General features: G+C 39.7%; 2 protein-coding genes and 1 pseudogene across 3 annotated transcripts; all 3 read right to left on the bottom strand.

Moving 5' to 3' along the window:
• On the bottom strand, positions 1-10,342 carry LOC148717053 (uncharacterized). The gene is made up of 6 exons (XM_088744484.1): positions 10,256-10,342; positions 8,772-8,887; positions 7,711-7,813; positions 6,988-7,311; positions 6,282-6,548; positions 1-5,090 (listed from the first exon to the last, which is right to left on the bottom strand). The coding sequence occupies exons 3-6, from the start codon at positions 7,805-7,807 to the stop codon at positions 1,894-1,896; spliced, it is 3,885 nt and encodes a 1,294-aa protein (XP_088600610.1). The 5' UTR covers positions 7,808-7,813; positions 8,772-8,887; positions 10,256-10,342; the 3' UTR covers positions 1-1,893.
• A 1,052-nt stretch (positions 10,343-11,394) lies between these two features.
• On the bottom strand, positions 11,395-19,754 carry LOC111347195 (uncharacterized). The gene is made up of 5 exons (XM_022954458.2): positions 19,655-19,754; positions 19,242-19,356; positions 17,646-17,969; positions 16,364-16,624; positions 11,395-16,108 (listed from the first exon to the last, which is right to left on the bottom strand). Exons 2-5 carry the CDS (start codon positions 19,348-19,350, stop codon positions 11,931-11,933), a joined length of 4,872 nt encoding a protein of 1,623 aa, XP_022810193.2. The 5' UTR covers positions 19,351-19,356; positions 19,655-19,754; the 3' UTR covers positions 11,395-11,930.
• Positions 19,755-22,957: 3,203 nt separating this feature from the next.
• LOC148717052 (armadillo repeat-containing protein gudu-like) lies at positions 22,958-26,414 on the bottom strand (annotated as a pseudogene). The gene is made up of 7 exons (XR_015995139.1): positions 25,985-26,414; positions 25,249-25,327; positions 24,751-24,814; positions 24,595-24,645; positions 24,189-24,299; positions 23,858-24,079; positions 22,958-23,215 (listed from the first exon to the last, which is right to left on the bottom strand). The product of XR_015995139.1 is annotated as an armadillo repeat-containing protein gudu-like (transcript).
• Between the last annotated feature and the right edge of the window lie 144 nt (positions 26,415-26,558).

Here is a 26,558-nt window from a genome sequence, read left to right as displayed (position 1 = left end):
TTGAAGTTCAAATCATTCTTTATTGACAAGATACGACGTGTACGCGATAGTTTACCTGTTCATAGTACTAGATTTCCGAATGTCCCTTACTTGGATAGCTCTGCGACTCAATCCCGGCCCTGTGAATTTGCGACTTTTCAACGTTTTTCTACCGACCTTATAGCTAACTTTCTCCAGAGTGAAAACTTGTGCTCTCGACCCAATACCAGCTTCTGTGCTCACTAAATGTTTACCAAGGTTGCTGCCAGTAAATGGATAAATATCCATAAATGGATAAATATCCATAAACGGATAAATATCCATAAATGGATCAAATTCTTAAAATCTTCGGTATCTAAATTAGTCTTACGTATGATGTACGATCCTCGCAGTAGATAGCGCTATTTATGCAATAGCGAAAATCAGACCTGAAAAAAATCAGGCCTGTACGGGATTCGAACCACTGACTTCTGCGATACTAGTGCAGCGCTCTACCAATTGAGCTAACAACAGGCCTGATTTTTTTTAGGTCTGATTTTCGCTATTGCATAAATAGCGCTATCTACTGCGAGGATCGTGCATCACACGTATCTAATACCGCAGTTCAAAATATATGAACTTCATATATTCATTGTTTCTGATTTATCACTTTCACGGGTTTATTACGAATCAACTTTACGGCTTGCTCCCAATTGGCTTTTTAGCTCAATTGGTAGAGCGCTGCACTAGTATCGCAGAAGTCAGTGGTTCGAATCCCGTACAGGCCTGATTTTTTTCAGGTCTGATTTTCGCTATTGCATAAATAGCGCTCTCTACTGCGAGGATCGTGCATCATACGTAAGACTAATTAAGATACCGAAGATTTTAAGAATTTTCGTCCTGTTTCTAACCTTCCGTTCGTCTCTAAATTGATTGAGAAATCGGTTGCGGTTCAACTTGTGCAGTATATGGATGACAACAACCTTGATGAGAAATTACAATCTGCTTACAAGAAAATTGCATAGCACTGAGACTGCTCTTCTGAGAGTTCATGACGACATCTTACGTACTGTGGATCGTGTTTGTACTGTTGTTATATTACTGCTCGATCTATCTGCGGCATTTGACACGGTCGACCATGGTATATTACTTCACAGACGTAACACTCGGTTTGGTATCAAAGGCAAGGTTCTTGCTTGGTTTAAGTCTTATCTCACCGACCGAAGTCAATTTGTTAGCATAAATGGATCAAATTCCTTTCACTCCGATCTGATGTTTGGAGTTCCCCAGCGATCCGTTCTTGGTCCGGGATTTTGTATTTATGGTATACGTCTTCTCTCGGCGACATTGTAAGGATGACATGATATGAACTTCCATTTCTATGCGGATGACTGTTAGATTTGTTTTTCGCTTGACTAGGTTCCACTAGTCACTACTACGAGGATCGAAGCCTGCCTACAAGACTATTGGAACTTGGATGTCACTGAACAAACTCAAACTTAACGGTGATAAGACTGAGCTTTTGGTCATCAGATCGGGCAATCCGTCTGCTTCTCAGCTTCCTTCTTTTACAGCGATTGATGGATCTGTTATACAGCTTTCGTACTCTGCCAGGAACATAGGTGTAATTTTTGACAATGAGTTAAATACGGAACGTCAAGTTTCTGCTATGTGTAAATCTGCATTTTTTCACATCCGGAACATTTCTCGGATTAGAAAGTTTTTGTCAGTTAGTAGTACTAAGGCGTTAGTACACGCCTTCGTTACATGTAGATTAGACAACTGTAATTCTCTGTTATGGTCTTCTGAAACATTTAGTTCATAGATTGCAATTAGCCCAGAATAGTGCGGCACGGCTGATCTCATGTGGTACTGAGTACTCGCAAGCATGATCACGTGACTCCTCTACTATTTACTTACTATTTATTTATTTATTTATCTACTTCCGAAGGGTCTGTTGTGATGAATATCATTCCCTTGTAAGACTACTTTGTCTTGATTGCCCGTGGCGAGAATGCCCTCCCTTGCGTTCTCAAAGATCTTATTATCATCTATGAAACAGTCTTCTGCTTTTGGTCCAATCAGGATGCCATGAAAGCCATTGCTAAATATCCTGTTTTCAGAAGCATAAATTGTTCCACCTCCTCTTGCCTCTAAGCCGCTTTGGTGGTTATTGTAGACTTCACATCGTCTAATGCTCAGCTGTGAACCTGTATCTTCCACGAGAACCCCTCCTCCTCCGCAGTCGCGAATAATACAATTTTCAATCAGTGCAACACTTTGCTCAATAATCTGAATTCCAGGACGGCCAGCAAATTCAGACACGACATCTTCTCCAAATTTGTAAGTCCGATCACAAGCATCCCTTCCTTTTGATCTTGCTATGCATCCTGGACCTCCGTTACATTCTGGGAAGTCTTTACAACTTGCTTGCCCTCCAGACATCTTACAGCGATTAACGTGAATAGCTCCTTTCGTACCCCTGCAGAGAAAAGCACTGTTCCCTTTAGGAAATGATATATTCTCAAAGTAACAGCTGGAAGAAATCACTTCGCATCTGTTTGTACAAATCAACGAGGTAGATATGGTTCCAAGGCCTACTATCTGCACATCACAAGTGACGACAAAGCAATGTAGATGATACTTTCCTTCCTGCAATAAGAGGGTCTCATTTTTCTCTGCAGTGGCCAAAGCAAACGCCAGTTGCGTTGCATTGGTTATCTCCCTAACTCGTGCGTCTTCAAAGTCTAGAAACGTTTTACAAAATAATTTGTCATGGCGAAGACTTGGATCAAAGTGAAGAGCCATTGCCAAAGCAGCCTTCTCTTGTCCTTTCAATTCATTCTGTCCACTTGCTACAAGTTCTCGCAAAGCCCAAGCTTTTCTTTGCAATGCCTTGCTGTAATAAGGATCTAAAGAAAGACACTTTTGGCAATCATCCAGTGCATTCCTCGGCTGTCCAAGTTTCAAATGGCACAGAGCTCGGTTACAGTACAGTCGAGAGTCACTGGAAGGCAAGTTAATCGCGCTAGTATAAAAACCCAAAGCTTCTTTGAACGCTTTTCTTTTTGCAGCAACGTTTCCTTCTTCTCTAAGTTGGTTGGCTTTTTCCTCCATTTTTTTTCGAGAAGAATCTTCTTCCGCAACGGCTTCCTCCTCAGGTCGTCTCATACAGCAAGAAATTACTTTGTACTCTCTTTCTTTCAGAGGTACATCAATGAAGTAATTTGGTAAATTAAAATTATCGCCAGGGTTTGATTTCTCAAGGTGCACCAGTAGCTCAAGTTTAATTTCTTGCAATTCCTGAGCTTTGACTTTTTCGTGAGAAGCGCTAAAAAATATCCCGGCTTCATTCAAAATTCGGACAGTTTCTCCAGTGCAAAGCAATGAGCTTTGCACGCGTTCAGCGTCATTTTCATGTTTCTTGGAATAGCTGCGCAAATGCTCCTGCAGATAGGTAGCATGGGAAGCCAGCCTACCCCAAAGATGTAACGAAGGAGGACTGTCCACGCTGAAAACAGCATCCCCAGAGAAACTTTTGCAAACTTCCACTGGCGAGCGTGTGTCCACAAGTGCACGGTAGAGGGCACATACTGCACAAGAAAGGACGCGAAACTCAGCTTTGTCTTTCGCAATCTCACTTCGGATAACCTCTTGTACTAGACGATGTACACTAAAAGACTTCGTTCCACACCTTTGGAAAAGAGAAAACCTGGTGAGAAGCGACACAATACCTCCGGAGTCCCACCCATCGCCTGCTGCTTCTGCGTTTTCCACTTTATTCAGTTCTTCATTTATCACTTCAAAAGGGATGTCTTCGGGACCAAGGTAAGCAGAAATGTGCATTACAAGAACAGGGATTTCTCCTAGGTCATCCTCCTCTGAGATGCGTCTTATGTGATCAAAATTCAACAGCCATGTCGTCTTTACAGCCAACCGCTCTCGGGGAGTATATTCCACCAGAAGGCGAGCCTCCTTTTTCTCCAGAAGAAGCAATCTCTTCTCTTTAAATTTTATCATATACTCTTTAACAGTCGAGTTGGGGACACATCTAAGATAGGCTGCAGCTTGATCAAGAGCCAGAGGTAGTCCGCCAAGTTCTTGGAATAGCTTACGAAAATCATCATCTTCTCCGGTTATCTCACTTCGTATTCGTAAAAACTGTACTCCTTCTTTCTCTGTCAAGCACTTCAACTCAATACAAGAGCTTTCTTTGATTCCCGTTTCTTCTCCGATTTCCTTTGCTTCTCTTCTTGTGGTTATGATGATATGACCACGGGCAGCTTGTTTCCAATGACCAGTCAGCAACTTCCGCATATCCATGGACATTTCTAACTCATCCAGATTGTCAACCACTAGACACCACAGCTGCTTGCGCACTCTCAGCCAGTCCAAGGTTCTTAACAGCGAATTGGAAAAGTCTTCGTCATCAAAAGTACCAACTTGACGTGCCATCTCGCTGACAGACAATTGAAAAAGGTTGTTATTTTCGCCAGAAATCCAAAAAATACCACCGGGATATTCCTTATTGTCTTTCTGTCGCCAGAGAAACTCGACAGCAAGAGATGTTTTTCCAACACCCCCGAGACCGCAAATTGCTGATTCAGAACAACCATTCTTAGTATTGTTCAATAGCTCTGCGATAGTTTGTAGCTCACTTTCGCGACCGCAAAAGCAACTATTGCGACGGGGCAGTTGGAATATCTCGGCATTGGCTGTGGCTTTCATATAACCCTGCTCTAGCTTTTTAAGTCGACCATCTAAAGTCTCTACGGTGGATTCTAGCTGATTATGCCTTTCTTCTAGCTGAGATACTTTTTGTTCAGTTGTATCTTGTCGTTTCTCTACTTTTGTTACGCTGTTCGAAATATCGCCAATTGCCTCGGAGAAGACTTCGTTCTTTTCTAACTGTGCCCTTAGTTCTTTCTCTGCTCGTGTCTCAAGTTCGGTTATACGCCGATCAAATATATTGATTTCATGTTTGACATCTTTCAAGGCCTCGCTTATCTTGTCAGCTTCCTCAGCATTAGACTTCTTAATGCCTTCTAAGTTTTGTGATAAGTTGGTTACCTCAAGGCTGACAAGTTTCATCAAATCCTTGTCCACTGGGCAACCCATGCACAATTGCAAACCTGCCAATAGTTAGAAGATGTCAAATTATTATAAAGTAAATGGCGTCAAGTTAAGGACCTACAAACAGTATGTTTATCTTGAGAAACTTTGCCTAACATTTTCAAGTAAGTAACAATTGCAATGAGTGTCATTCGTACCATGTCAATCGTTGCAGCACTTTTCAGTGACATGCAAACTATGATGAAGATGAATCACTGGGAAGTACCTCTCAGGAAACACACGCACTATTTTTTTAAAAAGGTTCAAACGCTCATATAAGTGTTCTTTATTTGTAATCGGAGGTTTTCGACCAATTTTGTTTGTTTCTGATCTTGGAGATAGGCCATTAAAGAAGTGAAGAACATCTTATTACCGTCTAAAATCGTTTAGAATCTTGAATTAAATGATAAAGGATTGAGTGTTTCATCTGTCTTGCTTAAAATGAGAGAGAACACTACCACACGTTACTGAAAAAAGGAAGCGAACTATTGTGATGTATGTCCATTCATTTTTTAATAGCACGAGCGAGAAAAAAAAATACCGGGCGCCGTTTTAACTGACCATTGACTCTGATGATGACCTCCGCTAAGGTGGTCGTTACTGACTTAAGAATGCCGATCACCTCGGCCGTGTTTTAACACATCTTCACCTTTCGTCAAATCGCCTACATCATCGGTCAACTCGCCAACATCAAAAGTTATCGTCGGCAAGTCGACCGAAGAAGTCAGCGAGTTGATCATTGATGTAAGCAACTTGACTACAGAAGACCGATGGCGTGTTGAGAATGGACGTCAGTGAGTTACTCTTAGATGTGGTGATTGGGTACCGTCAGTGGTCATATTTGCACCCCAGTGAAGGAGTACTGAGCTAAAGAAACTGACAACTGTAATGTAAAGGGAATTATATGATAAACTGAATCCTACACGCATTTTGATTGGTTTTTACTTGCATTGGAGAAAAAAAAAAAACGCATGGATGACGTCACCATTAACAAGGATCTACTTTTTCTTATCAGATAACACAAATGGATTCCATGGTGACTCAAGTTTGTACAGTAATACATCGGAGAGGACGTCAAAATGTGTTAAGAACATTCGTGCCACACTCGGCTACACGTTGAGTACTATATGCCACTTTATCGTTCTCACCGAATTTTGAAGCCATCTGTGATCTGTTACTGAACAGAAGCACGCCAATGTAAATACACTTACCCCTAGTGTGCCAGTCTTGAAGGTCACCAAGCAATTGCTTCTCACTGGCTGTTGGAAGTCCCAATGAACGAATCAATGTTTCCATGAGTTGGAAACAGTGATTGAAATCCAGGTCAGTCCAATGATCGAAGTTGCAGTGTCCCCACTCATTTCGTACTTTGGAGCGCACATCTTTAGCATTATTTTGAATGTTGGTGGGAGTTTTAAACACTGATGAATTTGCCAGCATTCCTAAAACTGCTGACAGGTCACATGTGCTATCAAATCCTGTGAAAGAAAAATTGCATAGAAAAAAAAAATGCGGCTGTTAATTATTCGCTAAAAAATTAAATCTTACGAAATTCAATGAAGCTTGACGAAGTTCAGTGTTTCGGGCCCCAATTCATCAAGTAAATAATGTCAATAATTCTAAACAAAAACAAAATGATTTTTGAGATAATTTCGATAAGAATGGTGGGAGGATTTTATTTTCAGTGATCAAAAATCTGTTTTTTAGCCATAGGAACATTTTCATCCTGTTTTCATTCTGTTTTATCTACCAAAGTGATCTTTTTTCTTTCTTCTTTTGATTTTCAGTTAGATTAGAAGGCTGTCTCATGTGTAAAAAGTTATAATAAATAAAACAAATAAATCAATTCAGCTTTCTCTGTAAATTTTTAAGTTTATAACAATATAATTATGTAAAAATTTAAAACACAAATGTAACCTGTAAACTTGGCCACGTGTGGTTCGAGGTAAAGTTTGGCCAGATCTTCAGCAGACAACACTTTGAAATCATATAAATGCTCCTTTCTCCTGAACCTTCCCCAGTTGTTGTTGATACTGCCATAGTTTAAATCAAATAATCCATCTTTTTTCATGCGAGTGGAATAAACCTGTGTATCTACTCCACTGGAGCTCTTCAATGATGTGTAGTGATTAGAAAGTTCTTTGCCAGCAAAGTCACGCAGGACCGGTAGAAGAAGCCTATTTAAAGTGATTCCAATGACAACCCATCTCTTCTGCTTATCATTAAGATCAAAGCTACTGGCTGCATGAAGTAATAACAAGAATAAGGGGAAAAATAGAAATCAAATAAGCAATGCCTGAAAAAGCTTAAACCTTAATTCAGAACTCCTAGAAGTGTAACTTCGCCTTTAGTTTCAGCACTCAGTAAACAGGAACACCAACTCAGTCAAGAGTGATTCATTCCCATGGAAATGCCTGGCAAGGTCTGGTAGGTAGAAGGAAGAATTACTGACCAGATTTAGTAGGGAACTCGTGGTTTAGACTTAATCACTAAATAATTCAAATCAGTTACCCTCGGTAAGTCAGTTATGTCATTTGAAGTACAGTTGCACTGTTTTACACTCTGCTGTTCAGGCTGAAGACCTATCTGATGTTCTAATAGATTGCAGCTGTTATAATTGTAAATTGACATGTTACTTACCAGGTCCTGAGGGTGCTGTTAGAACTATGGGGGGGATGGAGGGTCCTGGAGGGGAAGTAGGCATGGTAGTAATTATTTTTCTTGAGCCAGTTGCCATGGTAATCTACAAGCAGAAAGTTAAACTTCACATGAATGTGATCCATTCATCAACATTTCAATTTCAAACTTGTGAAAAATAGCTCAGAAATGTCCAACCCAGCCAGCCATCAGTTGAAGGGTTGCATAGAAAAGAAAGCCAAAGGTCACTTTTGGTAGACTGCTCTTCCCAAAGTGACTCATAATCCCTTGAGATGTACCAGCAGAATTTGTGATCAACAAACTAATTCTCTTTAGGAATTATATAAACCTGTCTGCAAAGCTAGTTGGTGATTAAGTACTCTCAGATCATGAAACTCTTAATCTTTGGAAAAGAATTAAAATTCAAACAAAAACACACACACCCACATATGTATGATGCACAATCCTCGCAGTAGAGAGCGCTATTTATACAATAGCGAAAATCAGACCTGAAAAAAATCAGGCCTGTACGGGATTCGAAGTATTTTAAATTTGACCCAACACCCACATGTTGGGTCAAATTAAATTATAAAATCATACACCTTGAGGAGAGGAAAATTTTTTTTTTACCCAATTCCACAGACGACTAAAAAGAATTCTGTTTGCCAGCACATTCTTGAATAACCTTATACACATGGGGATTAATTCCATAGGAGAATACTACTCCTCTAAAGTAGCCAGTCAATATAAAAATGGATCGTAATACCTGAATGCCATGCATTCTTTTAAAATGATTTCCTGTCATGGTGAAAATTAAACTAAATCAATCTTTATCCCAAAGTACTTAATAAGTAGGGTCTCTTGTTACCTTTCAGACCATCATTTTCAGAAATTATGAAATTTTATCCTTAAAGGTTGCGACTACTTATTTGGTGAACTCCAGCCTGAGTTGAGCTTTTAGCTCGTTGGCAAGCTGAAATATTGTTGTGATTACATTACAAATTTCAAACCGGGCTGAAATATAAGCCTGAGCTTCACGTATGAAATTGTGTGCATAGACTCACCAAAAAATCAAAATGGCTCCAGGGACCCAAATTATGAAAATGGGTGCAATACTTTTCTTTGTCTTTTTATATCAGAGCCCTGGCTTCCTGAACAGCTTCACACTGCTTTACCTTGTCTGCAATGAAGTCACTGTTGTTAAATTCCATTTTAACTTTGAAATTAGTATGGCATTGATTAAGATACTTAATTTTAACACCTTTATTTCACAGGAATCTTGTCTTCATTGCAGCCATAACTTATTGTTTCCTAAAAAACAACCTTCTTGTGCATGGCCAGATCATGTTTACTGTAGATACTCTCGACCCGCATAGCAATTGATATATTGTTTGAGAGTTGGTCAATACTTGACCAATGTGTCGGTCGACACTCGATCAACACTTGGTTGATTCTCGGTCAACACTTGGTCCATAGTCTGTCAACACTCAGTCAATGGTAGATTGATAGTTGGCTGATACTCGGTAGAGACTTGATTGATAGTCAGTCGATATATTGGTCAAGACTATCGATTATCAACTATCAAGCGAGTCTCGACCAAGTATTAGCCAGGTATTGAGCGACTATGGACCGAGTGTCGACCAACTATCAAGCAACTGTGGACATTCTATTGACTGAGTATCAACCGACATTATATTGGTTGAGTTTTGACTGACTGTCAAATGATATATCGACTGATAAGAGTACCTACAATAAACATGATCCCTCTTTCCCAGATTGAACCATTTGTTCAGCACTGACACTTGTCAAAAGACTTGGATAGAACCAATGGCTATGTTCCACCCTAGCACGTTTAAACTGAGAAACTATTTAAGTATTTTACCGCTTAGGTATCTGAGCACGTCTTACTAGCTACCAAACAAGCAACAAGTTTATTCTTGGACTCTACAGTAAGACATTTAAGTTTTTTCCCTCCCACCCTAACCATAGGTAGTTTTGATAATTTACTTCTAATTGTAAATATGTACGTAGGATATATAAATTTAATAAACTGCCTGGTTCCAAAACACGACACAAAAAGCCTCTTCGTCTGAGTGGTGTTTATAAGGAATTTGTTCTGAAGACTTCCAGAAACTGTTTAAGGTTGTTCCGAATTTAATAAGCAAGAACAAAGAATACAGAGTAAAAGAGTTTTACCTGGAGTATGATTCCAGCTAATTTTCTTTTGCAATATTTCAAAACAATTTTAAAATAATGAAGCGAGTGTTCGAGTTCGACCACCTCGCATCCGCTTCAAGAGGAAGGTGGCCTCGATGTTACATGTTATAGAATATTTCATCACTTCGACCATTCCTTGATTCACGTTTTGCATTTTATGAAATAGTCTTAGGCCTTTTTAAGAACTTGAGACTATCTCATCGCCTTGTCATCAACGAGCCACGCCGAGTGAAACCGCATCTGGGCATATTAGCAAGGTGGCTTACACGAGGAAATTAATCTATTCTTATAACAACCCAATTTATTTCTCACTTTCATCATATTTACTTACGTTCCAATGAAAATTCCAGCAGATTACATGCTGTATGTTACATTAAAATCCATAGGAATCTAACATGAAAACAGCGTTCTACCCAAAATTCGAAACGTACCCTCTGAGAAATAACGTGAGGGGGTATCCCCCATCTCCTGTTTTCGTTTGTGATCATGGAAATACAGGAACAGGACTGGAGTATGTACTAGATTGAACAACGGAACTGACAATTTCCCTCGACTCTTCGTCTTAATTTACCTTCCAGTTTAGGACGTTTCTAAGCTGGAAACAGTCCAGAGAGCATGCCAAACACTTATCAGGAGTACTGCTAGCGACGATTGGGCAAAACTAGTGAAGCAGCTTCCCATCAGTAAGGGATGCTCAGTATATTGACGTCCTTGGTTAAACGACGTCATACCATTCGACCATGAGATCGGTCTAACGGCCCAGGATTCAACCCTAAAAGTCCATTTCTTTTCCCCATACATTAAGATTAAAATACTTTGGAAAACATTTTGTGGGGTATTTGTGACGGGAAATAGAGCTTCTGAATTCTTGTATTTGAAACTATGTCAGTATCAGTGACATGGACAACTGAAAATTAACGATGGAAACGTCAGCTTTTAAAACTCGTTACCAGGGACCGCGCAGGGAGTGGGTTTAGCGCTATCCCCCCCCCCTTTTTTGGCTGATTAAATCACTATTTTTTTTTTTACTCAGAAGTTAGTCTATTCATTTCAATTTGGCAAAACGTGAAGGCCAGTTTGTTACTTGTTGTTTTATAAGAATTAAAAATTAACTTCACTTTTGGCAGTTTTAGATCCATTTCTAGCCATTTCAGAAGACTTTAATTTCAAATTTTCCCGGGGGAGCATGCCCCCGGACCCCCCTAGTTGGCAAACGCTAACGCTTTCGCATTAGACCCCCCCCCCCCACTTGAAAATCCGCTCCGCGGGCCCTGTTTACGGTGGCCAATTTACATTATCAACTCAGTTAAGAGTAATCCAAATCAACCAAGTAATTTTCTATGGCCCAGAGAAGAGGCAGCAACATTCGGTTGTGATTGGACTGACGAAGGCGAAAATCGTGGCTGCTTGACCAACTTTTCTTAGTTCTCAGATGAAGGGCAGCAAAAGAAATCAACCATAAAATGAGACGGAAAATTGCATTTAGTTTACAGACGCCGGCCTCGTATAAACTCAGGAGCGCTTAACCGAGAAAATAAGGCAACTATTTTTTTTCGCATTTTTAGTATTTTCATTCACTATCATTGTAAATACCAGCAATTATCATTAATTATTTACCGGAGCCGCTAAGTGACACTGAAGCTTTAGTATATACATACAGATACCGAGAAATTAGTTTTCCTTTCAATTAAAAATAAAAAAATAGTCGGAAATTAAATTCTTGACGTACATTTATATCTGATCGGTTGCTCGGAGGTGAATAGTACTTGCTATTAGAACACAACGATAAACACAGACAAAAAATTGACGGATATATTACCCAGCTTGGTTACGAGTCCTCGAACTAACTCTGAGATAAATGTTCAAACCAATCAGAGTTAAATACAAATAACACTAATTCTAACAAAGACTTGGATGAATTAGATGATTAAAGATGCTACGTGACTCAACATCAATGGATTTACATTTACTGCTTTGTAAACGGTCACAACTGTTGCAGTGGATTCTTACCACTCTTGAAAAGGAGCAAGGTGATCGAGGAAAATTGTCAGCTTTCCTTCACGCTCGGTAAACTTGGCCCAGAAATAACACTTTTTGCTTGTGGATTTGTTTAAAGCTCCAAGCGCGCCACAGTCCGATATAACGTTGAAGATTGCTGGACTTTGAATGTAACATTCAACGGAGACGCTTTTGTCATAGAGGGCCATTAATTGCAATGGGTGGCTATTAATATCCATAGTTTGAATCTTGACAATAAACGCCTTGTTAGGTTCTGGTTTTGGACCCTCTTCAATACCAATCAAGTTAGCGCCATAAATCCGTATTAGCTGAGTATGCGGCAGCTGCATTGGGATGCGGTCAACTTCTACAGAATAACGACTTTTAAGGGCGACACACAGTAACTTGTGTTTACGTCTGTGGTTTCGTTGACACTCCTTGCTGCAATAGGATGCAATGTGACAACCCAGACATTTCAGAAAATGCTCTACCTTATCTCGTGTACGACGACAATACGTGCAGCCGCTATAGAGCCGTTCAGCGACCTCTCTGGGATGATACATGCCTTCTTCGTTGTTGAATTCTCTGTTTCCGTCCAGAATAGGAGGACTTGAATAAATTTCATTCTTTTCTCCAGGCGGTACATAAAAAGGGGAGGAAGGATTATAGCTACCGCGGCTAGCCACAGAAAGACTGCCTTTCATGTCCACATACTCAAGCCAAGGGCCACCATGGTCACGAACAACGTTTGATTTCAAATGAATTCGTCCTGAAAAATTGACACCAATAAAAATACCACCGCATTTGTTGCCTGAAATAACATTTTCTGCAATGTGTGCTGACGTGCGCGTTTTAGCAACAATTCCCCAGAATCCATTCTCAAATATCTTATTTTTTACCACCACGAGTTGAGAATTAGAATCTACCGAAATTCCAAAGGGTCTGTTGTGGTGAATGTCATTGTTTTGTACGACGATTTTCGTCTCGTTTAGCAAAGTGAGAATTCCTTCTCTCGTATTTTCGAAAATCTTATTTCCGTCAATGTAACATTCTCCGGCCTTTGGGCCAATCAAAACACCATGATAACCATTGTCAAATATTCTGTTTTTGGAGGCAACAAGTTCAGCACCATTCCTTGCCTCTATGCCAGACTGGTGGTTTTTATACACTTCGCATTTCCTGACAACCATTCGAGAACCTTCGCCATCAACTAAAGCGCCTCCACCTCCGCAATCATGAATAATACAATTCTCAATCAAAGCAAAACTTCCCTTCGCAATTTGGATTCCAGGCAGACCCACAACACCAGATGCTCGTGGTGCTCCAAACATTCCATTCCGATCACAAGCTGGCACTCCCAAAGATGCCCATATGCAACCTGAGCCTCCGTTGCATTCTGGAAAGTCCTCACAACCCGGCCATCCTGCCGAAATTTCGCAGTGATTCAGGTGGACAGCACCCTCCTTACCTTCACAAAGTAAAGGCGAGCTTCCTTTTGGAAGCACTATATTCTCAAAGTAAACCTTTGCACCTTTGACTACGCAGCAGTAATTTCTACAAGTTACAAACGTTTTGGGACCGAGACCCACTACCTGGCAGTCAGTATGAAAAATGAGATAAGGTATATTGTATTCCCTTTCATGTAATAAAAAGGTTGAATTTCCTTGTTGCATCAAAATCATAACATTTAACTGAGTATCACTGCTTATTTCTAGAGGACGCACTTCTGAAACGTTTGGAAACATCTTACCGAAGGTTTTATCACGGCGAAGATTGGAATCAAAATGAACAGCCAAAGCCAATGCTACCTGTGCTTGCGCTTTTAACTCATTACGTCCTCTAGTAACTAGTTCTTGGAGAGCCCAAGCTTTACGTTGCAGGGCTTTGCTGTAAAAAGGTTTTAAAGAAAGGCACTTTTCGCAGTCATCTAAAGCATTGTTTGGCTGCCCGAGTTTCAAATGGCAAAGGGCCCTGTTACAAAACAATCGATAGTCACCCGACCACAAATCAATGGCTCTGGAATAAAGATCGGAGGCTTCCTTAAACTTGCTATTTTTAAATGCAATGTTTCCTTCCCCTTTCAATCGGTTAGCTTCCTCCTCCGCTGAGTTCTGGGAGGGAGCTTCTTCAGCCACGACCTCGCCCTCAGCCGATTGTCTCATACAGCACGATATCACCTTGTAGTCCTTGTCTTTCAGAGGTACATCAATGAAGTACGATGGCAATTCAGCATTCTTTCCAGTGATTGAATTCTCAAGGTGCACTAGCAACTCAAGCTTCATTTCTTGCATTGCCTGAGCTTTTACTTTCTGTTGAGAAACGCTAAAAAATATTCCCGCCTCATTTAAGATACGAACGGTTTCTTCAGTATTTAACAAGACTTGTACACTTTCGACGTCACGTTCATTTCTTTCTGCGAAGCTTCGAATGTGCTCCTGTAAATAGGTGGTGTGCGAGGCCAACCTGCCCCAGAGTTGTAATGACGGAGGATTCTCTATGCTGAAAACAGCACTTTCAGAGAAACTCTCGCATACTTCTGCTGGTGAGCGTGTACCCGCAAAAGCACGATGAAGGACGCGCACTGCACAACAAAGGACTCGCAACTCAGTTTTTTCTTTCTCTACCTCAGTTCGGACAACTTCCTGCACCAAACGATGAACACCAAACGAATTTGTCCCATACCTTTGAAAAAGGGAAAACTTGGTAAGAAGCGACACTATCTCAGCTACATCCCACAAATCTCTTTCTGCCCCAACATTTCCCACTTCGAAAAGCCCCTGGTTCAGCAGTGCATAAGGGATGTCATCAGGACCTAAGTAAGCAGAAATTTGCATTACAAGTGTGGGTGTTTCACCAAGATCCATCTCCACTGAGATTCGACTAATATGATCAAAATTTAACAACCACGTTGTGTGAACAGCCAGTCGCTCAGGTGATGTATTTTCCACCAGATTACGTGCCTTCTTCTTTTTCAAGAGAACCAAGTTTTGTTTCCTGTACTTCTTCAGATATTCCTTAATGGGCTGTCGAAGGGAAAGGGATCGGATATGAGCAGCAGCTTGATCAAGAGCTAAAGGCAATCCGCCAAGTTCTCTCACTATCTCACGAATATCATCGTCTTCTCCGCCTTTTCCGCTTCGTATCCTCAAGAATTGAATTCCTTCTCCTTCTGACAAACATTTCAACTCAATACAAGAGCTTTCTTCGATTCCAGTTTCTTCTCCGATTTCCTTTGCTTCTCTTCTTGTGGTTATGATGATATGACCACGGGCAGCTTGTTTCCAATGACCAGTCAGCAACTTCCGCATATCCATGGACATTTCTAACTCATCCAGATTGTCAACCACTAGACACCACAGCTGTTCACGCCTTCGCAGCCAGTCCAAGGTTCTTGACAGCGAATTCGAAAAGTCTTTGTCATCAAAAGTTCCAACTTGACGTGCCATCTCGCTAACAGACAACTGGAAAAGGTTGTTGTTTTCGCCAGAAATCCAAAAAATACCACCGGGATATTCTTCCTTGTCTGTCTGTCGCCAGAGAAACTCAACAGCAAGAGATGTTTTTCCCACACCCCCGAGGCCGCAAATTGCTGATTCCGAACAACCCCTCACAATATTTTTCAATTGCGCTGCAATTGTTTGTAGCTCACCTTCGCGACCACAAAAGCAATGATTGCGACTAGGCAGTTGCAAAATTTTAGCATCGACTGTTGCAATGGCACTACCCTCTTCTAACTTTTTCAGCCGAGAATCCAATTGAGTTTGTCCGAGCTCTAAAACCTCCACCTTTGAGGTTAGGGCACCCTGTCCGTCTTTTAAAAAGGTTACAGCTGATTCTAGCTCATCATGCCTTTCTTCTAAAAAAGAAATATTTTGTTCATTTGTGTCTTGGCGTTTCTCTATTGTAGATATGTTGTTAGAAATATTTTCAATTACTGATGAAAAAGTTTTGTTCTTTTCTGATTGCACCCGGTGTTCTTCCTCCAGTCGACTTTCAATGTCCGCAATACGTTTATCGAATTTCGTTATTTCATCTATGGCGTCTTCAAGAGCTTCTCCTATCCTCTTGGCTTCATCAACATTAGATTTCTTTAGGGCCTCTAAGTTTTGTGCTATGTTGTTCACCTCAATGCTGACAAATCTCATCAAATCCTTGTCCACTGGACAACCCATGCACAATTTCAAACCTGCCGAGAAACAAATGAAATAGAACAACGTCACCCATAATGTGAATATTTTACCTTGCGTTGCCGAGGGGCCTTAATGGTAAAGAGAAAAAAAATGAAAGGGAAGGTGGAAAACAGTGGACGTTTCATTTTCTATAAATGTAGGCGAGAAATAGTAAACCTGACGTAGGGAAGATCAGCTCCTACAGAGCTGAAAAAAGACTGGTGCTCATCCTGGAAGAGGCATCCAAAAGTATAATTATTAAGATTACTAACCCTTTGTTTCCCAATCCTGAAGTTCATCACGCACTTTAATTTCATCAGCTACTGGAAGCCCCAGAGAACGAATCAATGTCTCCATGAGTTGGAAACTGTAGTTGAAGTCCGGTTCATTCCAGTGATCAAAGTTACAGTGTCCCCACTCATTTCTTACTTTGGAACGCACGTCCTTAGCATTTGTTTGGATGCGAGGGTGAAACACGGATGAATTGGCCAGCATTCCTAAAAGTGCTGACAAGTCGCATGTGTTGTCAAAACCTGAAAAAAGGTGACCAGATTTATAATTAAAGTTAGAAAAAGGGAGAAAGATATGCATACAAGATACATTATCAGTAACAACCTCGTTCCCAGGGTCTCTCATCTTCCCGCCCCTCTCTCCAGGGGGCGGGAAGATGAGAGACCCTGGGAACGAGGTTGTATCAGTAGAAGTCTTTTTTAAGTCTTCTTATCCTAAAGTACATGATAACTTTTACGGTGTTTATTTTATCTCAGTTCAAATTCAGCTATTTCTATGCTCATTCAACTTTTGTTACACTCTTGTTTGAGCTTGTAGCTCGTGCATGTCAAGGTAAGGACTCGAGGTGACCCCTACTTAACACAAAGGTGAACAACTTGAACAAGAAGCAAGATAAAGCCGTAACCGAAGAGGAGATTTTTAGTGTGATTAATTTTCGTGAACTAGAGAGAAAGATCGAGTCAAATCCTAAACAAAATAGCGCTGTGTAAGTAATATCCCGACCTGTCAGGATAATTTCCAGGTTGACAAGTGAGACTCTTGACTGAAGGAGGCTTCAGAGTCTCGTTGCGCAAAGTTTAGCCACAAGCCACCTGTGTCAGAGATGGACGCGCCAATAAGAAACTGCAGGTTGATCTGGAACAATTACACATTTTAAAATTGTTCCTCGCCCTGGTATTTCACTGTAAGTTGTAATTAGCACAAAGATCAACCAAGGATTTGAGATTTAACATTAGCGTGGTCTGTACTCCGACAACAATATTTGTCATCACAGTAGTCGAAATGTGCGCCCCGTGAGTCCGCAACAAATTTTGACCACTGTGAAGACGAATTTAGTTGTCGCTTAGAGTACAGACCACGCTAAACCACTGCCGAATATCGACGTCGAAATTTCCGAGTCATCTATGTGACAGCTGATAAAGGACATAAAGACATTAGGTGACACGTTGACGCGAGCAGCGTTGTCTGTACTATTATCGACAACGGCAAATGGGCCAATCAGACTGCGACTTTACTGCCAATTGTGGTAAAATAATTATTCACCTGTAAATTTGGCCATGTGCGGTTCAAGGTAAAGTTTGGCCAGATCCTCAGCAGATGTCACTTTATAATCATATAGATGCACCTTTCTCTTTAATCTTCTCCAGTTGTTGTTAATGCTGCCATAGTTTAAGTCAAAAGATCCATCTTTCTTCACGTGCTTGGAATAAACCTGTGTATGTATTCCACTTGTACTCTTCAATGACGTGTAGTGTTTAGCAAGTTCCTTGCCAACACAGTCACGGAGAACTGGTAATAGAACCCTGTTTAATGTGATTCCAATCACAACCCACCTTTTTTGTTTGTCGTCCAAATCAAAGCTGCTGACTGAATGAAATTATGAGAGAAAACAACAGTTTTGCCATATATTGAAATAAATCTCATTTGAAATGCAGGTATTAAATGGAATGTAATGATGATAGAATAATAATATTCTTGCCTCAACTTCGCCACAAGTGAAGTGCAGGCAAGAATATGGGGTCAGGTAAGCAGGAATTGGCCTAGCACAAGCTTGTTTTCTTGCTTAGTTTATAGTTTAGAAGTAAGAACTATTTATACTGACCACGTGACCTTTTACATGGTTATTTTACATGGATCCTGCCAAGTATCATTTCATCAATTTATTTTCCTTCCAGATTCATTTAAAAGAATCCATTCACGGTTCTGGAAAAGTATGTGTGATCAGCACATGGCTAAAAGTCAGTGCCCAGGTAAAGTCAGTTTACAAGCCAAGTGGTCCACCATGTCGGCACTTAACTCTGGTTTCTGTAGCATGAAGCGACTATTTCTAGTATTTCTAACTCCCCCTTGGATGTGATACTATCCCATTAAAGAGTTACCTCCCAGCATTAAATTTGCTTGTACCCATTTAAAAACCTGGGTGAAGAGAGACACAGGGCTCAAACCTGAACCAATCAATCCAGAGTCAAGCGTACTAACCGTGAGGCAACCACACTTTTGGATGGCATCCTATTATAATACTTATGCAGCATTTTTAATAGAGCTACTACAATGGGATTGCACATTTTTAGGATTTTAAAGGTAAGAAAATTCTGGTAAGTAGAAATTAAAAAATGGGAAGATTCTTTGCCATTTTTTAGGATCACAAAAATTACATTTGCCCAAAAATGACTGAGATGGGGTCTACACATGACTGTCCACAGAATAGACTATTATGGGGTAGGGGGTCTGAGAGGCCAGCAGCACAAACCCATTAACCCTTTACATCAGTATGCATATTCTCCATACTGTTCTCTATACATTTCCCTTGGTGCTGACAAGGAGAATTTGTTTTACAATCAACAGCTTCTTTATAGTTGGTGATCATTTCCCAACTCTCATTCATGACTTAAATTTGTGACTCAGGGGTGATAATGTACGGAGAAATTAGATGTTAGTCACCCTTAGACTCCAAGGGGTAAAAGGGTTAAAAACTGACCCAACTACCTCCCTTCAAGTCAATAGCATGATATTTTCCTCTGCTTCACCAGAAAAGAAATTTTGAGATTCTTGTGGAAACAAAGCTACCTGCCTCCAAAGGGACGAGAGATAAAGTGTAAATTCCATAGTTAATATAAATAGGAAAATTACTCTACCCACCAGGTCCTGCTGCTGGTGAGGGACTTGTAAGAACTGTGGGTGTGGCAGGAGGTCCTGGAAGTGTTGTTGGTATGAACAAAATAGGGGTTTTGCTTGTGCCTGTTGCCATGGCAGCCTATAAGAGTGATCAAAGCCATTAGCAAAGTAAGTTATTAACATAATTGTTCTTTATGTATATGAATTTATGCCTGGAATGTGCATGAAATTAGTGAAAAATGTAATAATGTAATCTATGAATATATGCAAAATAATGGAACTAATGTAAAAATCATTAGGGGTCCTTAACAGGTTGCTATTTAAGGTAGGGATAACAAAAATGCAGAGGGAGGTAATACTCCTTTTTCATCATCACCTTCACTTATCTAACAAATGACACCACAAAATTTGAGTTGATTCATGTCAAATTATTTTACCTTGTTTTCATGTCCATTTGAGGTTGAATGTTCAAGATCAGTTTACCCATTAACTAACTCAGCTAAATGGTATAAAAAAAGTACATAATTTTGTTATTAGCTTGCCAGTTTTCTTTGCCCCAATGGAAAAAGGTTATTAAGTATTTATATCACAATGTGAAAGGTATGTGAACCACATATACTGAGCATGCTGGAATCAGTTGGCTGTGTTCAACAAAACTACACCTGAGTGACAACTTGAATAGATAGATGTAGCAAGCAGGAAGAGAGTAACTGGGACTAGTCCAGGTGATTATTATGGGACTAAAAAAAAAGGAAAAGGATCATACGAGAAAAACAAGGTGGTGAAAACGACAGTCGAGGAAAACGTCACTGTTTGTTGTGTTAGTTATTTCGCGTGATTAAAGTGGTGTGCAACATAGACAGGTAAATTTCGCAAATTATGAGCTTGGTCAAATAGAATAAAGAAAATATTATACCTCTCATGAGTTGTTTTATCAAAGAACCCACTTTCTCATCTATCTTCTTCAAGTGTATTACTATTAATGTATATATAGATATTAAACTTGTGTATTTGGTTTGCCAGTTTGACAGCTGTTACTATTGATAAATAACTAATCTACACCTTCTGTGTTAAATAGAAATACTATGGTGGGGATCTTTCAAAAAGCTCAGTAGAGCTCACTAGATCTCCTGACTTAATTCCCACTATCTAGCTGCATCTCATATTATCTGTCATTTGTTACAAAAGGCACAATATATCTCACATGTGGTTTTATTTTTGTGGGATTTGCTATCTCTTCATTAATTCATAGCTGAAGCTTTTGTACCTCATAGATAAAAGCTCTGCTTTATTTTTTGACATGGCAGACCATAGAATATTTGCAATTGAATCGCATCATTGAAAAAAATCTTGCATTCTGATTGGTTACGAAGCGAGGTATTTAGCATGGAATTGCGAGTTGAAAATGAGGCTAAGTGATACTGTTTCACATCTACGTAAACATAACAATTTTAAGTTATGCTGTTTCCTTTTTTTATCAGTTATGTGATTCAAGGAAAATTCATTACTTCACTCGTGAATTCCACATTAAATTGCCCTTGAAAACCTATATCGCACTCATCGTTTTGCGATTCATGCGATATCAGTTTTCGCGTGCAATTTAATACAGAAGTTCCCTCGTCAAGTAATGAATTTTCCTATAGTATTGTGCCAGGGTCATTCTTCATGGATAATCAATTGCATTTGAGACTGGTGTTTCATGCCAGAAAATGGAAACTGCTTTCGAAAGTTAATTTAGGCCAGAAACAGGGAAAGATAGAATAGCTGGACAAACACTACTTATCATTGTATAGAAGGGTGTCCCAGAGTAATATGAGTGAGAAATTTTTTATCACATCCTTTAATTTTGTCCCCGGTGCCCCCCCCCCCCTCCCCTGCAACCAAGAAAAATCCATTTTTTTTTAACCACATATTCTCTCCCCAAAATAATATGTCCACATTAGCAGTTTACATATAATTAATTGTAAATACATATTAAAAATAAACCATACGTAATTATTACCAATTAAAATTTCTTTTATACCTGTATGTCCTTTTTAAAGGACATTAAAAAATAAGTTATTTGAAAATAAGTTGTTAATAAAAATTACTGACTTAGTAATTGTAATTTATCCATGTTCTACATTGTATGCATTGTTGGCAAAGCTAATAAATTAAATTAAATTAAAATTAGGTAACAATAAACATGCTGTTTGCTCACTTCGGAACATCATGAACAATTTCAGAAAGTAGTCTGAACATTTTTAATAATATAAAAATGAAGTGAAATCTCAGACAATGTGCTTATACTGGCACGTTCTTTTTAGCACCAGTACATAACACGCTGATCCCAGGCTGATGATGCATCAACTTCAGTTATTTTGATTCCCAATCTATACTAAATCGCTACAGTTTGTGAGGAATTTTGGCAGTCCATCGTTGGTGGGATGGAAAACTGGAAGATTGGGGGGCCGAGAGGGGAAGCTGGGCTGCTGAATACTGCCACTCAATGAGTTGTTCAAGGAGAACACAGTGTTTAAAAATAGTTAGATCTCGATAAAGAAGAAAATTTTTATACACAACTTCGGTCCACGCTGTAAGGAAAAATATATACCAGAAATATTATTATAAAGCTGCATTCAAATTTAACGTTTGCTTTTGATTAATTTTTACTAGAAATGGCCATCAGCAAGTGCTCACACAATGTATTTTGATATGAACTAATGAATGCTCGGTTTACTATACACACTACTGGAGTGTTATTGATGTAAGGCTTTTAGACTTGTATGTAAATCATACGGTCTCTGTATCTTTATTAACTTGCATGAAAACCAATGTTCACGTATGTAATAACAATAACGGGCAGGCAACCACAACAGCGACAGCCAATTACTGTGGTCCCAAAACACAAGCACATGAACTTATATAACTTTTGACCGATATTCGTTTAGCATAATTGCACTGATAACAAATTAAAGAGCGAATGAATTTGAGCATAACCCATCCCCGTTGAGAAGACGCTGGCGACCGATTCCACTAGCTTTACTACTCTGCACCGTGCATTGGTATCTCTCGCCGTTTCCACTCACTTTTGCCAATCGGTTGTAATCGTATCAAATAGTTTCAATTAACTTACAAGAGCTTAAAACATTCCCTTCACCTCACCATCAACGAGCAAAGTCCAACAACATCCACGTAAGGAAAAGTGAAACGGGTAGCTTGGACGCTTGCGACTGTCTAAAATGTTATTAAGCTCCAACCAGAGAACCCCAATCCTTTTCTACATTCCAACTTACCTTCCAATTAAGCCCTGTGCTTTATCTCTAAAAATTTTCTTTAAAATCCGCAGGAATCCAACAAGGAATCAGCGTTCAACACAACGCAGGCACAGTGCTGCAGAACATTTTCCCGAGAAATGACCCACAGGGTATTCCCTAAGTTTTGTTTTCGATTCTGGGAAAACCGGAAATGTCTGGAAAAATAGGAACAGGACTGGAGGTAGAAAAAGATGAAACGGCGGAATTTACCAACACGCGTGACTCCATTGAAATGAGAGGAAAGGGGTAATTTCAAGGAGAAGTTCGTTTTATCATCGAAACAATAAGCTCCCATACGCAGCCGGTAGGTCTGAAAATTTTTTATTTAACGCACAGGGAGCATAAAGTTACTGACAAATGCTACAGACCTTAAATAGCGCCTCGACCTCATTTCTCTCCAGCCCCGTGCCAAAAAAGTGCCAAGACGGCAGGAAAAGTCGAAATTTCATACTATGAAAACTTTATTTTATTAAAACTACAAATTATATAATTGCCGGGTGCTTCAAAATTCACACTTTAGTACTCAGTACTATTTTTAAAAGATCAATTCTGTTGAACGGAATCGGTGTCTGCTTCCAAGTCGTTACTTGTGTCTTCCTGGTATCTTGCTCTTTCGTTGGCCATAGCAAGTTGTCGCATGTTCAACCCTGCGGCAGCTTCTTGTAAAGCCGCATCCTCTGAACCAATCATCTCCAGCAACAGCTTGGAATACAAAACAAGATTGATTGACATTGATTAACCGTCTTACTGACTGCTGTCAATTATAACTAGGATTTCATTTCTAATATATACATATATAGATACAATGAAATATAAGAAGTTCATATTCATATACATATATATATTTCTTTTTTTTTTCCATGACTTGTAAATTTCGTTTATTCATAATTATTTTTAGTTTAATTCTGTGTGTGTGTATGTGTGTGTGTGTGTGTGTGTGTGTGTGTGTCCCGACCTTAATATTGTAATTCATTCTATGTAATTTGGCTTCCTAGCCTTGTTAACCTTCTAGTTATTTTAGGAAGCCAACACCCTCTAAATTTAAAATTTTATTTGATGTTAATTTAACCTTCCCAAGATTAAGGGTGAATAAAGTTTTTTTTGTTGTTGAAAGCCAATTATGGATCAGAAAACCATCATTGACAACCAAGAGAGGGTATTCTTTCATATCACGATTTCAGAAATGTTCAGTCAATGTTTTAGCTCCTCAAAAACTGAACGTTAAAGACGAAAAATCTGTAACAAGCATCACTGAAAACAACACTTAACGCCGGCTGACGTTCTCGTCTGGTAAACGTTGCACTTTATTAACAGCCGTTACGGAAGCTAAAAACTCTACGTTACCTTCACAACTCCGCTGCGGTGCATAGTGATGCAGCTATCAGGATGTTTGCCCAGCTGTTCGAGAGCCCGCATTGCTGACCGCTGCACTATAATGTCATGTGACCCCAAGTACTCTACCATTCTTTCTACAGCTCCTTCCTGGGAGAATCGCTACGCGTTGTTTCCCCATTTGCTGCACATGGCAATGGCTTCAGCCAAGTGTCGCCTCAAAATGATGTTAGTCTATAAAAAAAATAAATGTCTTTTTTTTTTTAACTAGTACACGTTTACAGGCTTTCTCTCTTCGTAACCGAATATTCATAGTACCATAGTAACTAATATAAGACCTTACCTTATGCGTGAGTTGTGCCAGGTGAGAGACAACCTCATAATCAGTTATGACCCCCAAGTTCTCCCAATCACAAGCCACAACTGATATCACAGCGCATGCGCTGGTAAGGACCTGAAAACGTTTCAATGCATTTAGTTGGAGGAGTCTAAAATGACTTTTACTGCCTTTTTTTTTTAGCTGTTTCTCGTCAGCTATGATATACAAAACAAGAACAAAACTAATTTGTATTGGTTGAAATCGGCAGACTTGAGCTAGCGAACAGTCAGATCCAGTCCCCCAACAAATGATCGTGCGGTTTCCCAGGCCTCCTACGGGTCAAAGAAATGGCTGCGGTTAAATATTCTGTTCAAAGAAAATTTCATCCCCCCAAATGTCATCAGAAGGTGATATTGCATTTATCTCATACCGGTGTGTCTTGCATCAGTCTGTATACGGCCCATGCTCCACCAGAGACCACCTGACCAACAGGAAAATAGGTGATATTATTTACAGAAATTGAACAGGATGTTTAGGATAAATCAGTTATAAATCAGTTACAACTCTAAGCGAAACATCTACTCACTTGATTGTTCCTTGACTGCATAAGAGACCAAAGAAGCCTAAGGCCTTCCAATCTGTTGAAAACTCTGAAAAAAAGACGATAAATAAATGAGTTCAAATCAGATGAGATAATGAATAAAAGTATATTGACCAATATTCGTGCCTCCTTTTAAGAATTAGGCGCAAAGCTATCACTTACGCGCGGCAGCTGCTGTTCACAGCGCATGCTGCGATAGCTCTTGCCGCTGTGCCAGTTAACTCTTCATTGGGGATATTCAGAATGTCCACTAAAGTTTTACATCCCTTGCATCGTAAAATCTCCAGCGGAGCTGTGGGGTGTTTGGCAATCTCTCCAATGGCTCCAACAATATGAAGTTGAACTTTCAGTGAAAATTGGCAAATTTGAGATATCAGTATTCCTTTTTTGGGTCAGGCCAGTGCATAATTCTGATTCCAGACCAATTAACATATATTTTTACATACTACTCTCTGGACCCCAGTCCATATTTTTGACACTTACTTGTTCAGGGAGGTCCTCTTCGCCTTCTTCATTCTGAGGCAGATTAACAAGAATTTCTAACACCTTCATCTCCATCAACCTGGATCAATAAAAAACTTTCATTTCTCTTACTACAAAGAAATTATTTTGATAGCTAGAGTCAAAAGCTCTACCTAGGAATTCGAGTGTTCTTTCAAAACAATCTTTTGGTTTCAAATGAGTCGTAAAGGCGCGCAAAACGACAATAGAGAGATTTAGCACCGCGTTTACGTGAAACGGCTAACGTCAGATTGTCCTTTCACGTTTCACGTAAAAGAACATGAATCTTGCTGCCCTAGCTTCGCGTGAGCACACCGTCATGGTGGATTTGAGGGTGTCAATGTATGAATTACAAGGAATTGTTTTGATGTCCTTTTCCGGAAGTAACTTCTACTCTGTGAGAGAAAAAGTGAGGAAAATATTACTAACACGGCAAAAGCGAAACACCTTACTTTCATGTAGAAACCGTCGGCAAAGCGGAAAAACAAGGTCACGTGGTCAGTCTTGCCGCTCACGTTTCACGTAAACGCAGTGCGAAATCTCTCTAATCTACTAAACCAAGATACAAATTAAAGGTTGTGATCTCAGAATTTTCAACCACGTGACCAAGGCCAAAAAAAGGGTAGAAGTAGTGGTAGTTGTTGTTGTTATGGCTATATCCCATGAAACGCTTACTTTTTGACATTGTATTCACTGATAGCACATTTCCAAATTGCACCTGTTACGGCTGCCAGCAGCTTCTTATTATCCCGGCGGGAAAGAAGCGATACAAGCGTGTTCAGACCTCCACAGTCATATACAGCCATAAAAATACCGCAACAAGTAAGTTTAACATTTTGATGTAATTTCTGTCTAAATTTGCACTCTTGGATATTGGATCTGTAAATCATTGATTGATATGAAAAACAGCTGTTTCAAGAACGGTTGTTAAAAAACAAACAAACAAGCAAACATGCTCATGAAAATCTTGAAGAGTAATCTGGATATCTGGCTAACAACGATCTTAAAGAAGTGAACTAGATGAACAAATTCATCAAATCTGGGATGCCTTGTTTTCTCAGATTTCCCTGAAATCCTGAGGTCAAGGAATGGTGGCTCTAAAATTACCCACAATACCTTTTCAGATGATTATTTTGAACATGGGAGGTTGTTTCAATTAGATTGTGAGGGAACAAAATAATTTACAAAATGAATCAAACTAATGATGACATGATGTATGATATATAGAAGCCCTGGAGAGAGCTCTAAAGCAACCGCCTCCCGGTTAGCTCAATGGATAGAGCGCTGGATTG

Source organism: Stylophora pistillata, chromosome 14 (genome assembly GCF_964205215.1).
Source record: "Stylophora pistillata chromosome 14, jaStyPist1.2, whole genome shotgun sequence".
Classification (NCBI taxonomy): Eukaryota; Metazoa; Cnidaria; class Anthozoa; order Scleractinia; family Pocilloporidae; genus Stylophora; species Stylophora pistillata.
This window is presented reverse-complemented; position numbering and strand designations above follow the sequence as displayed.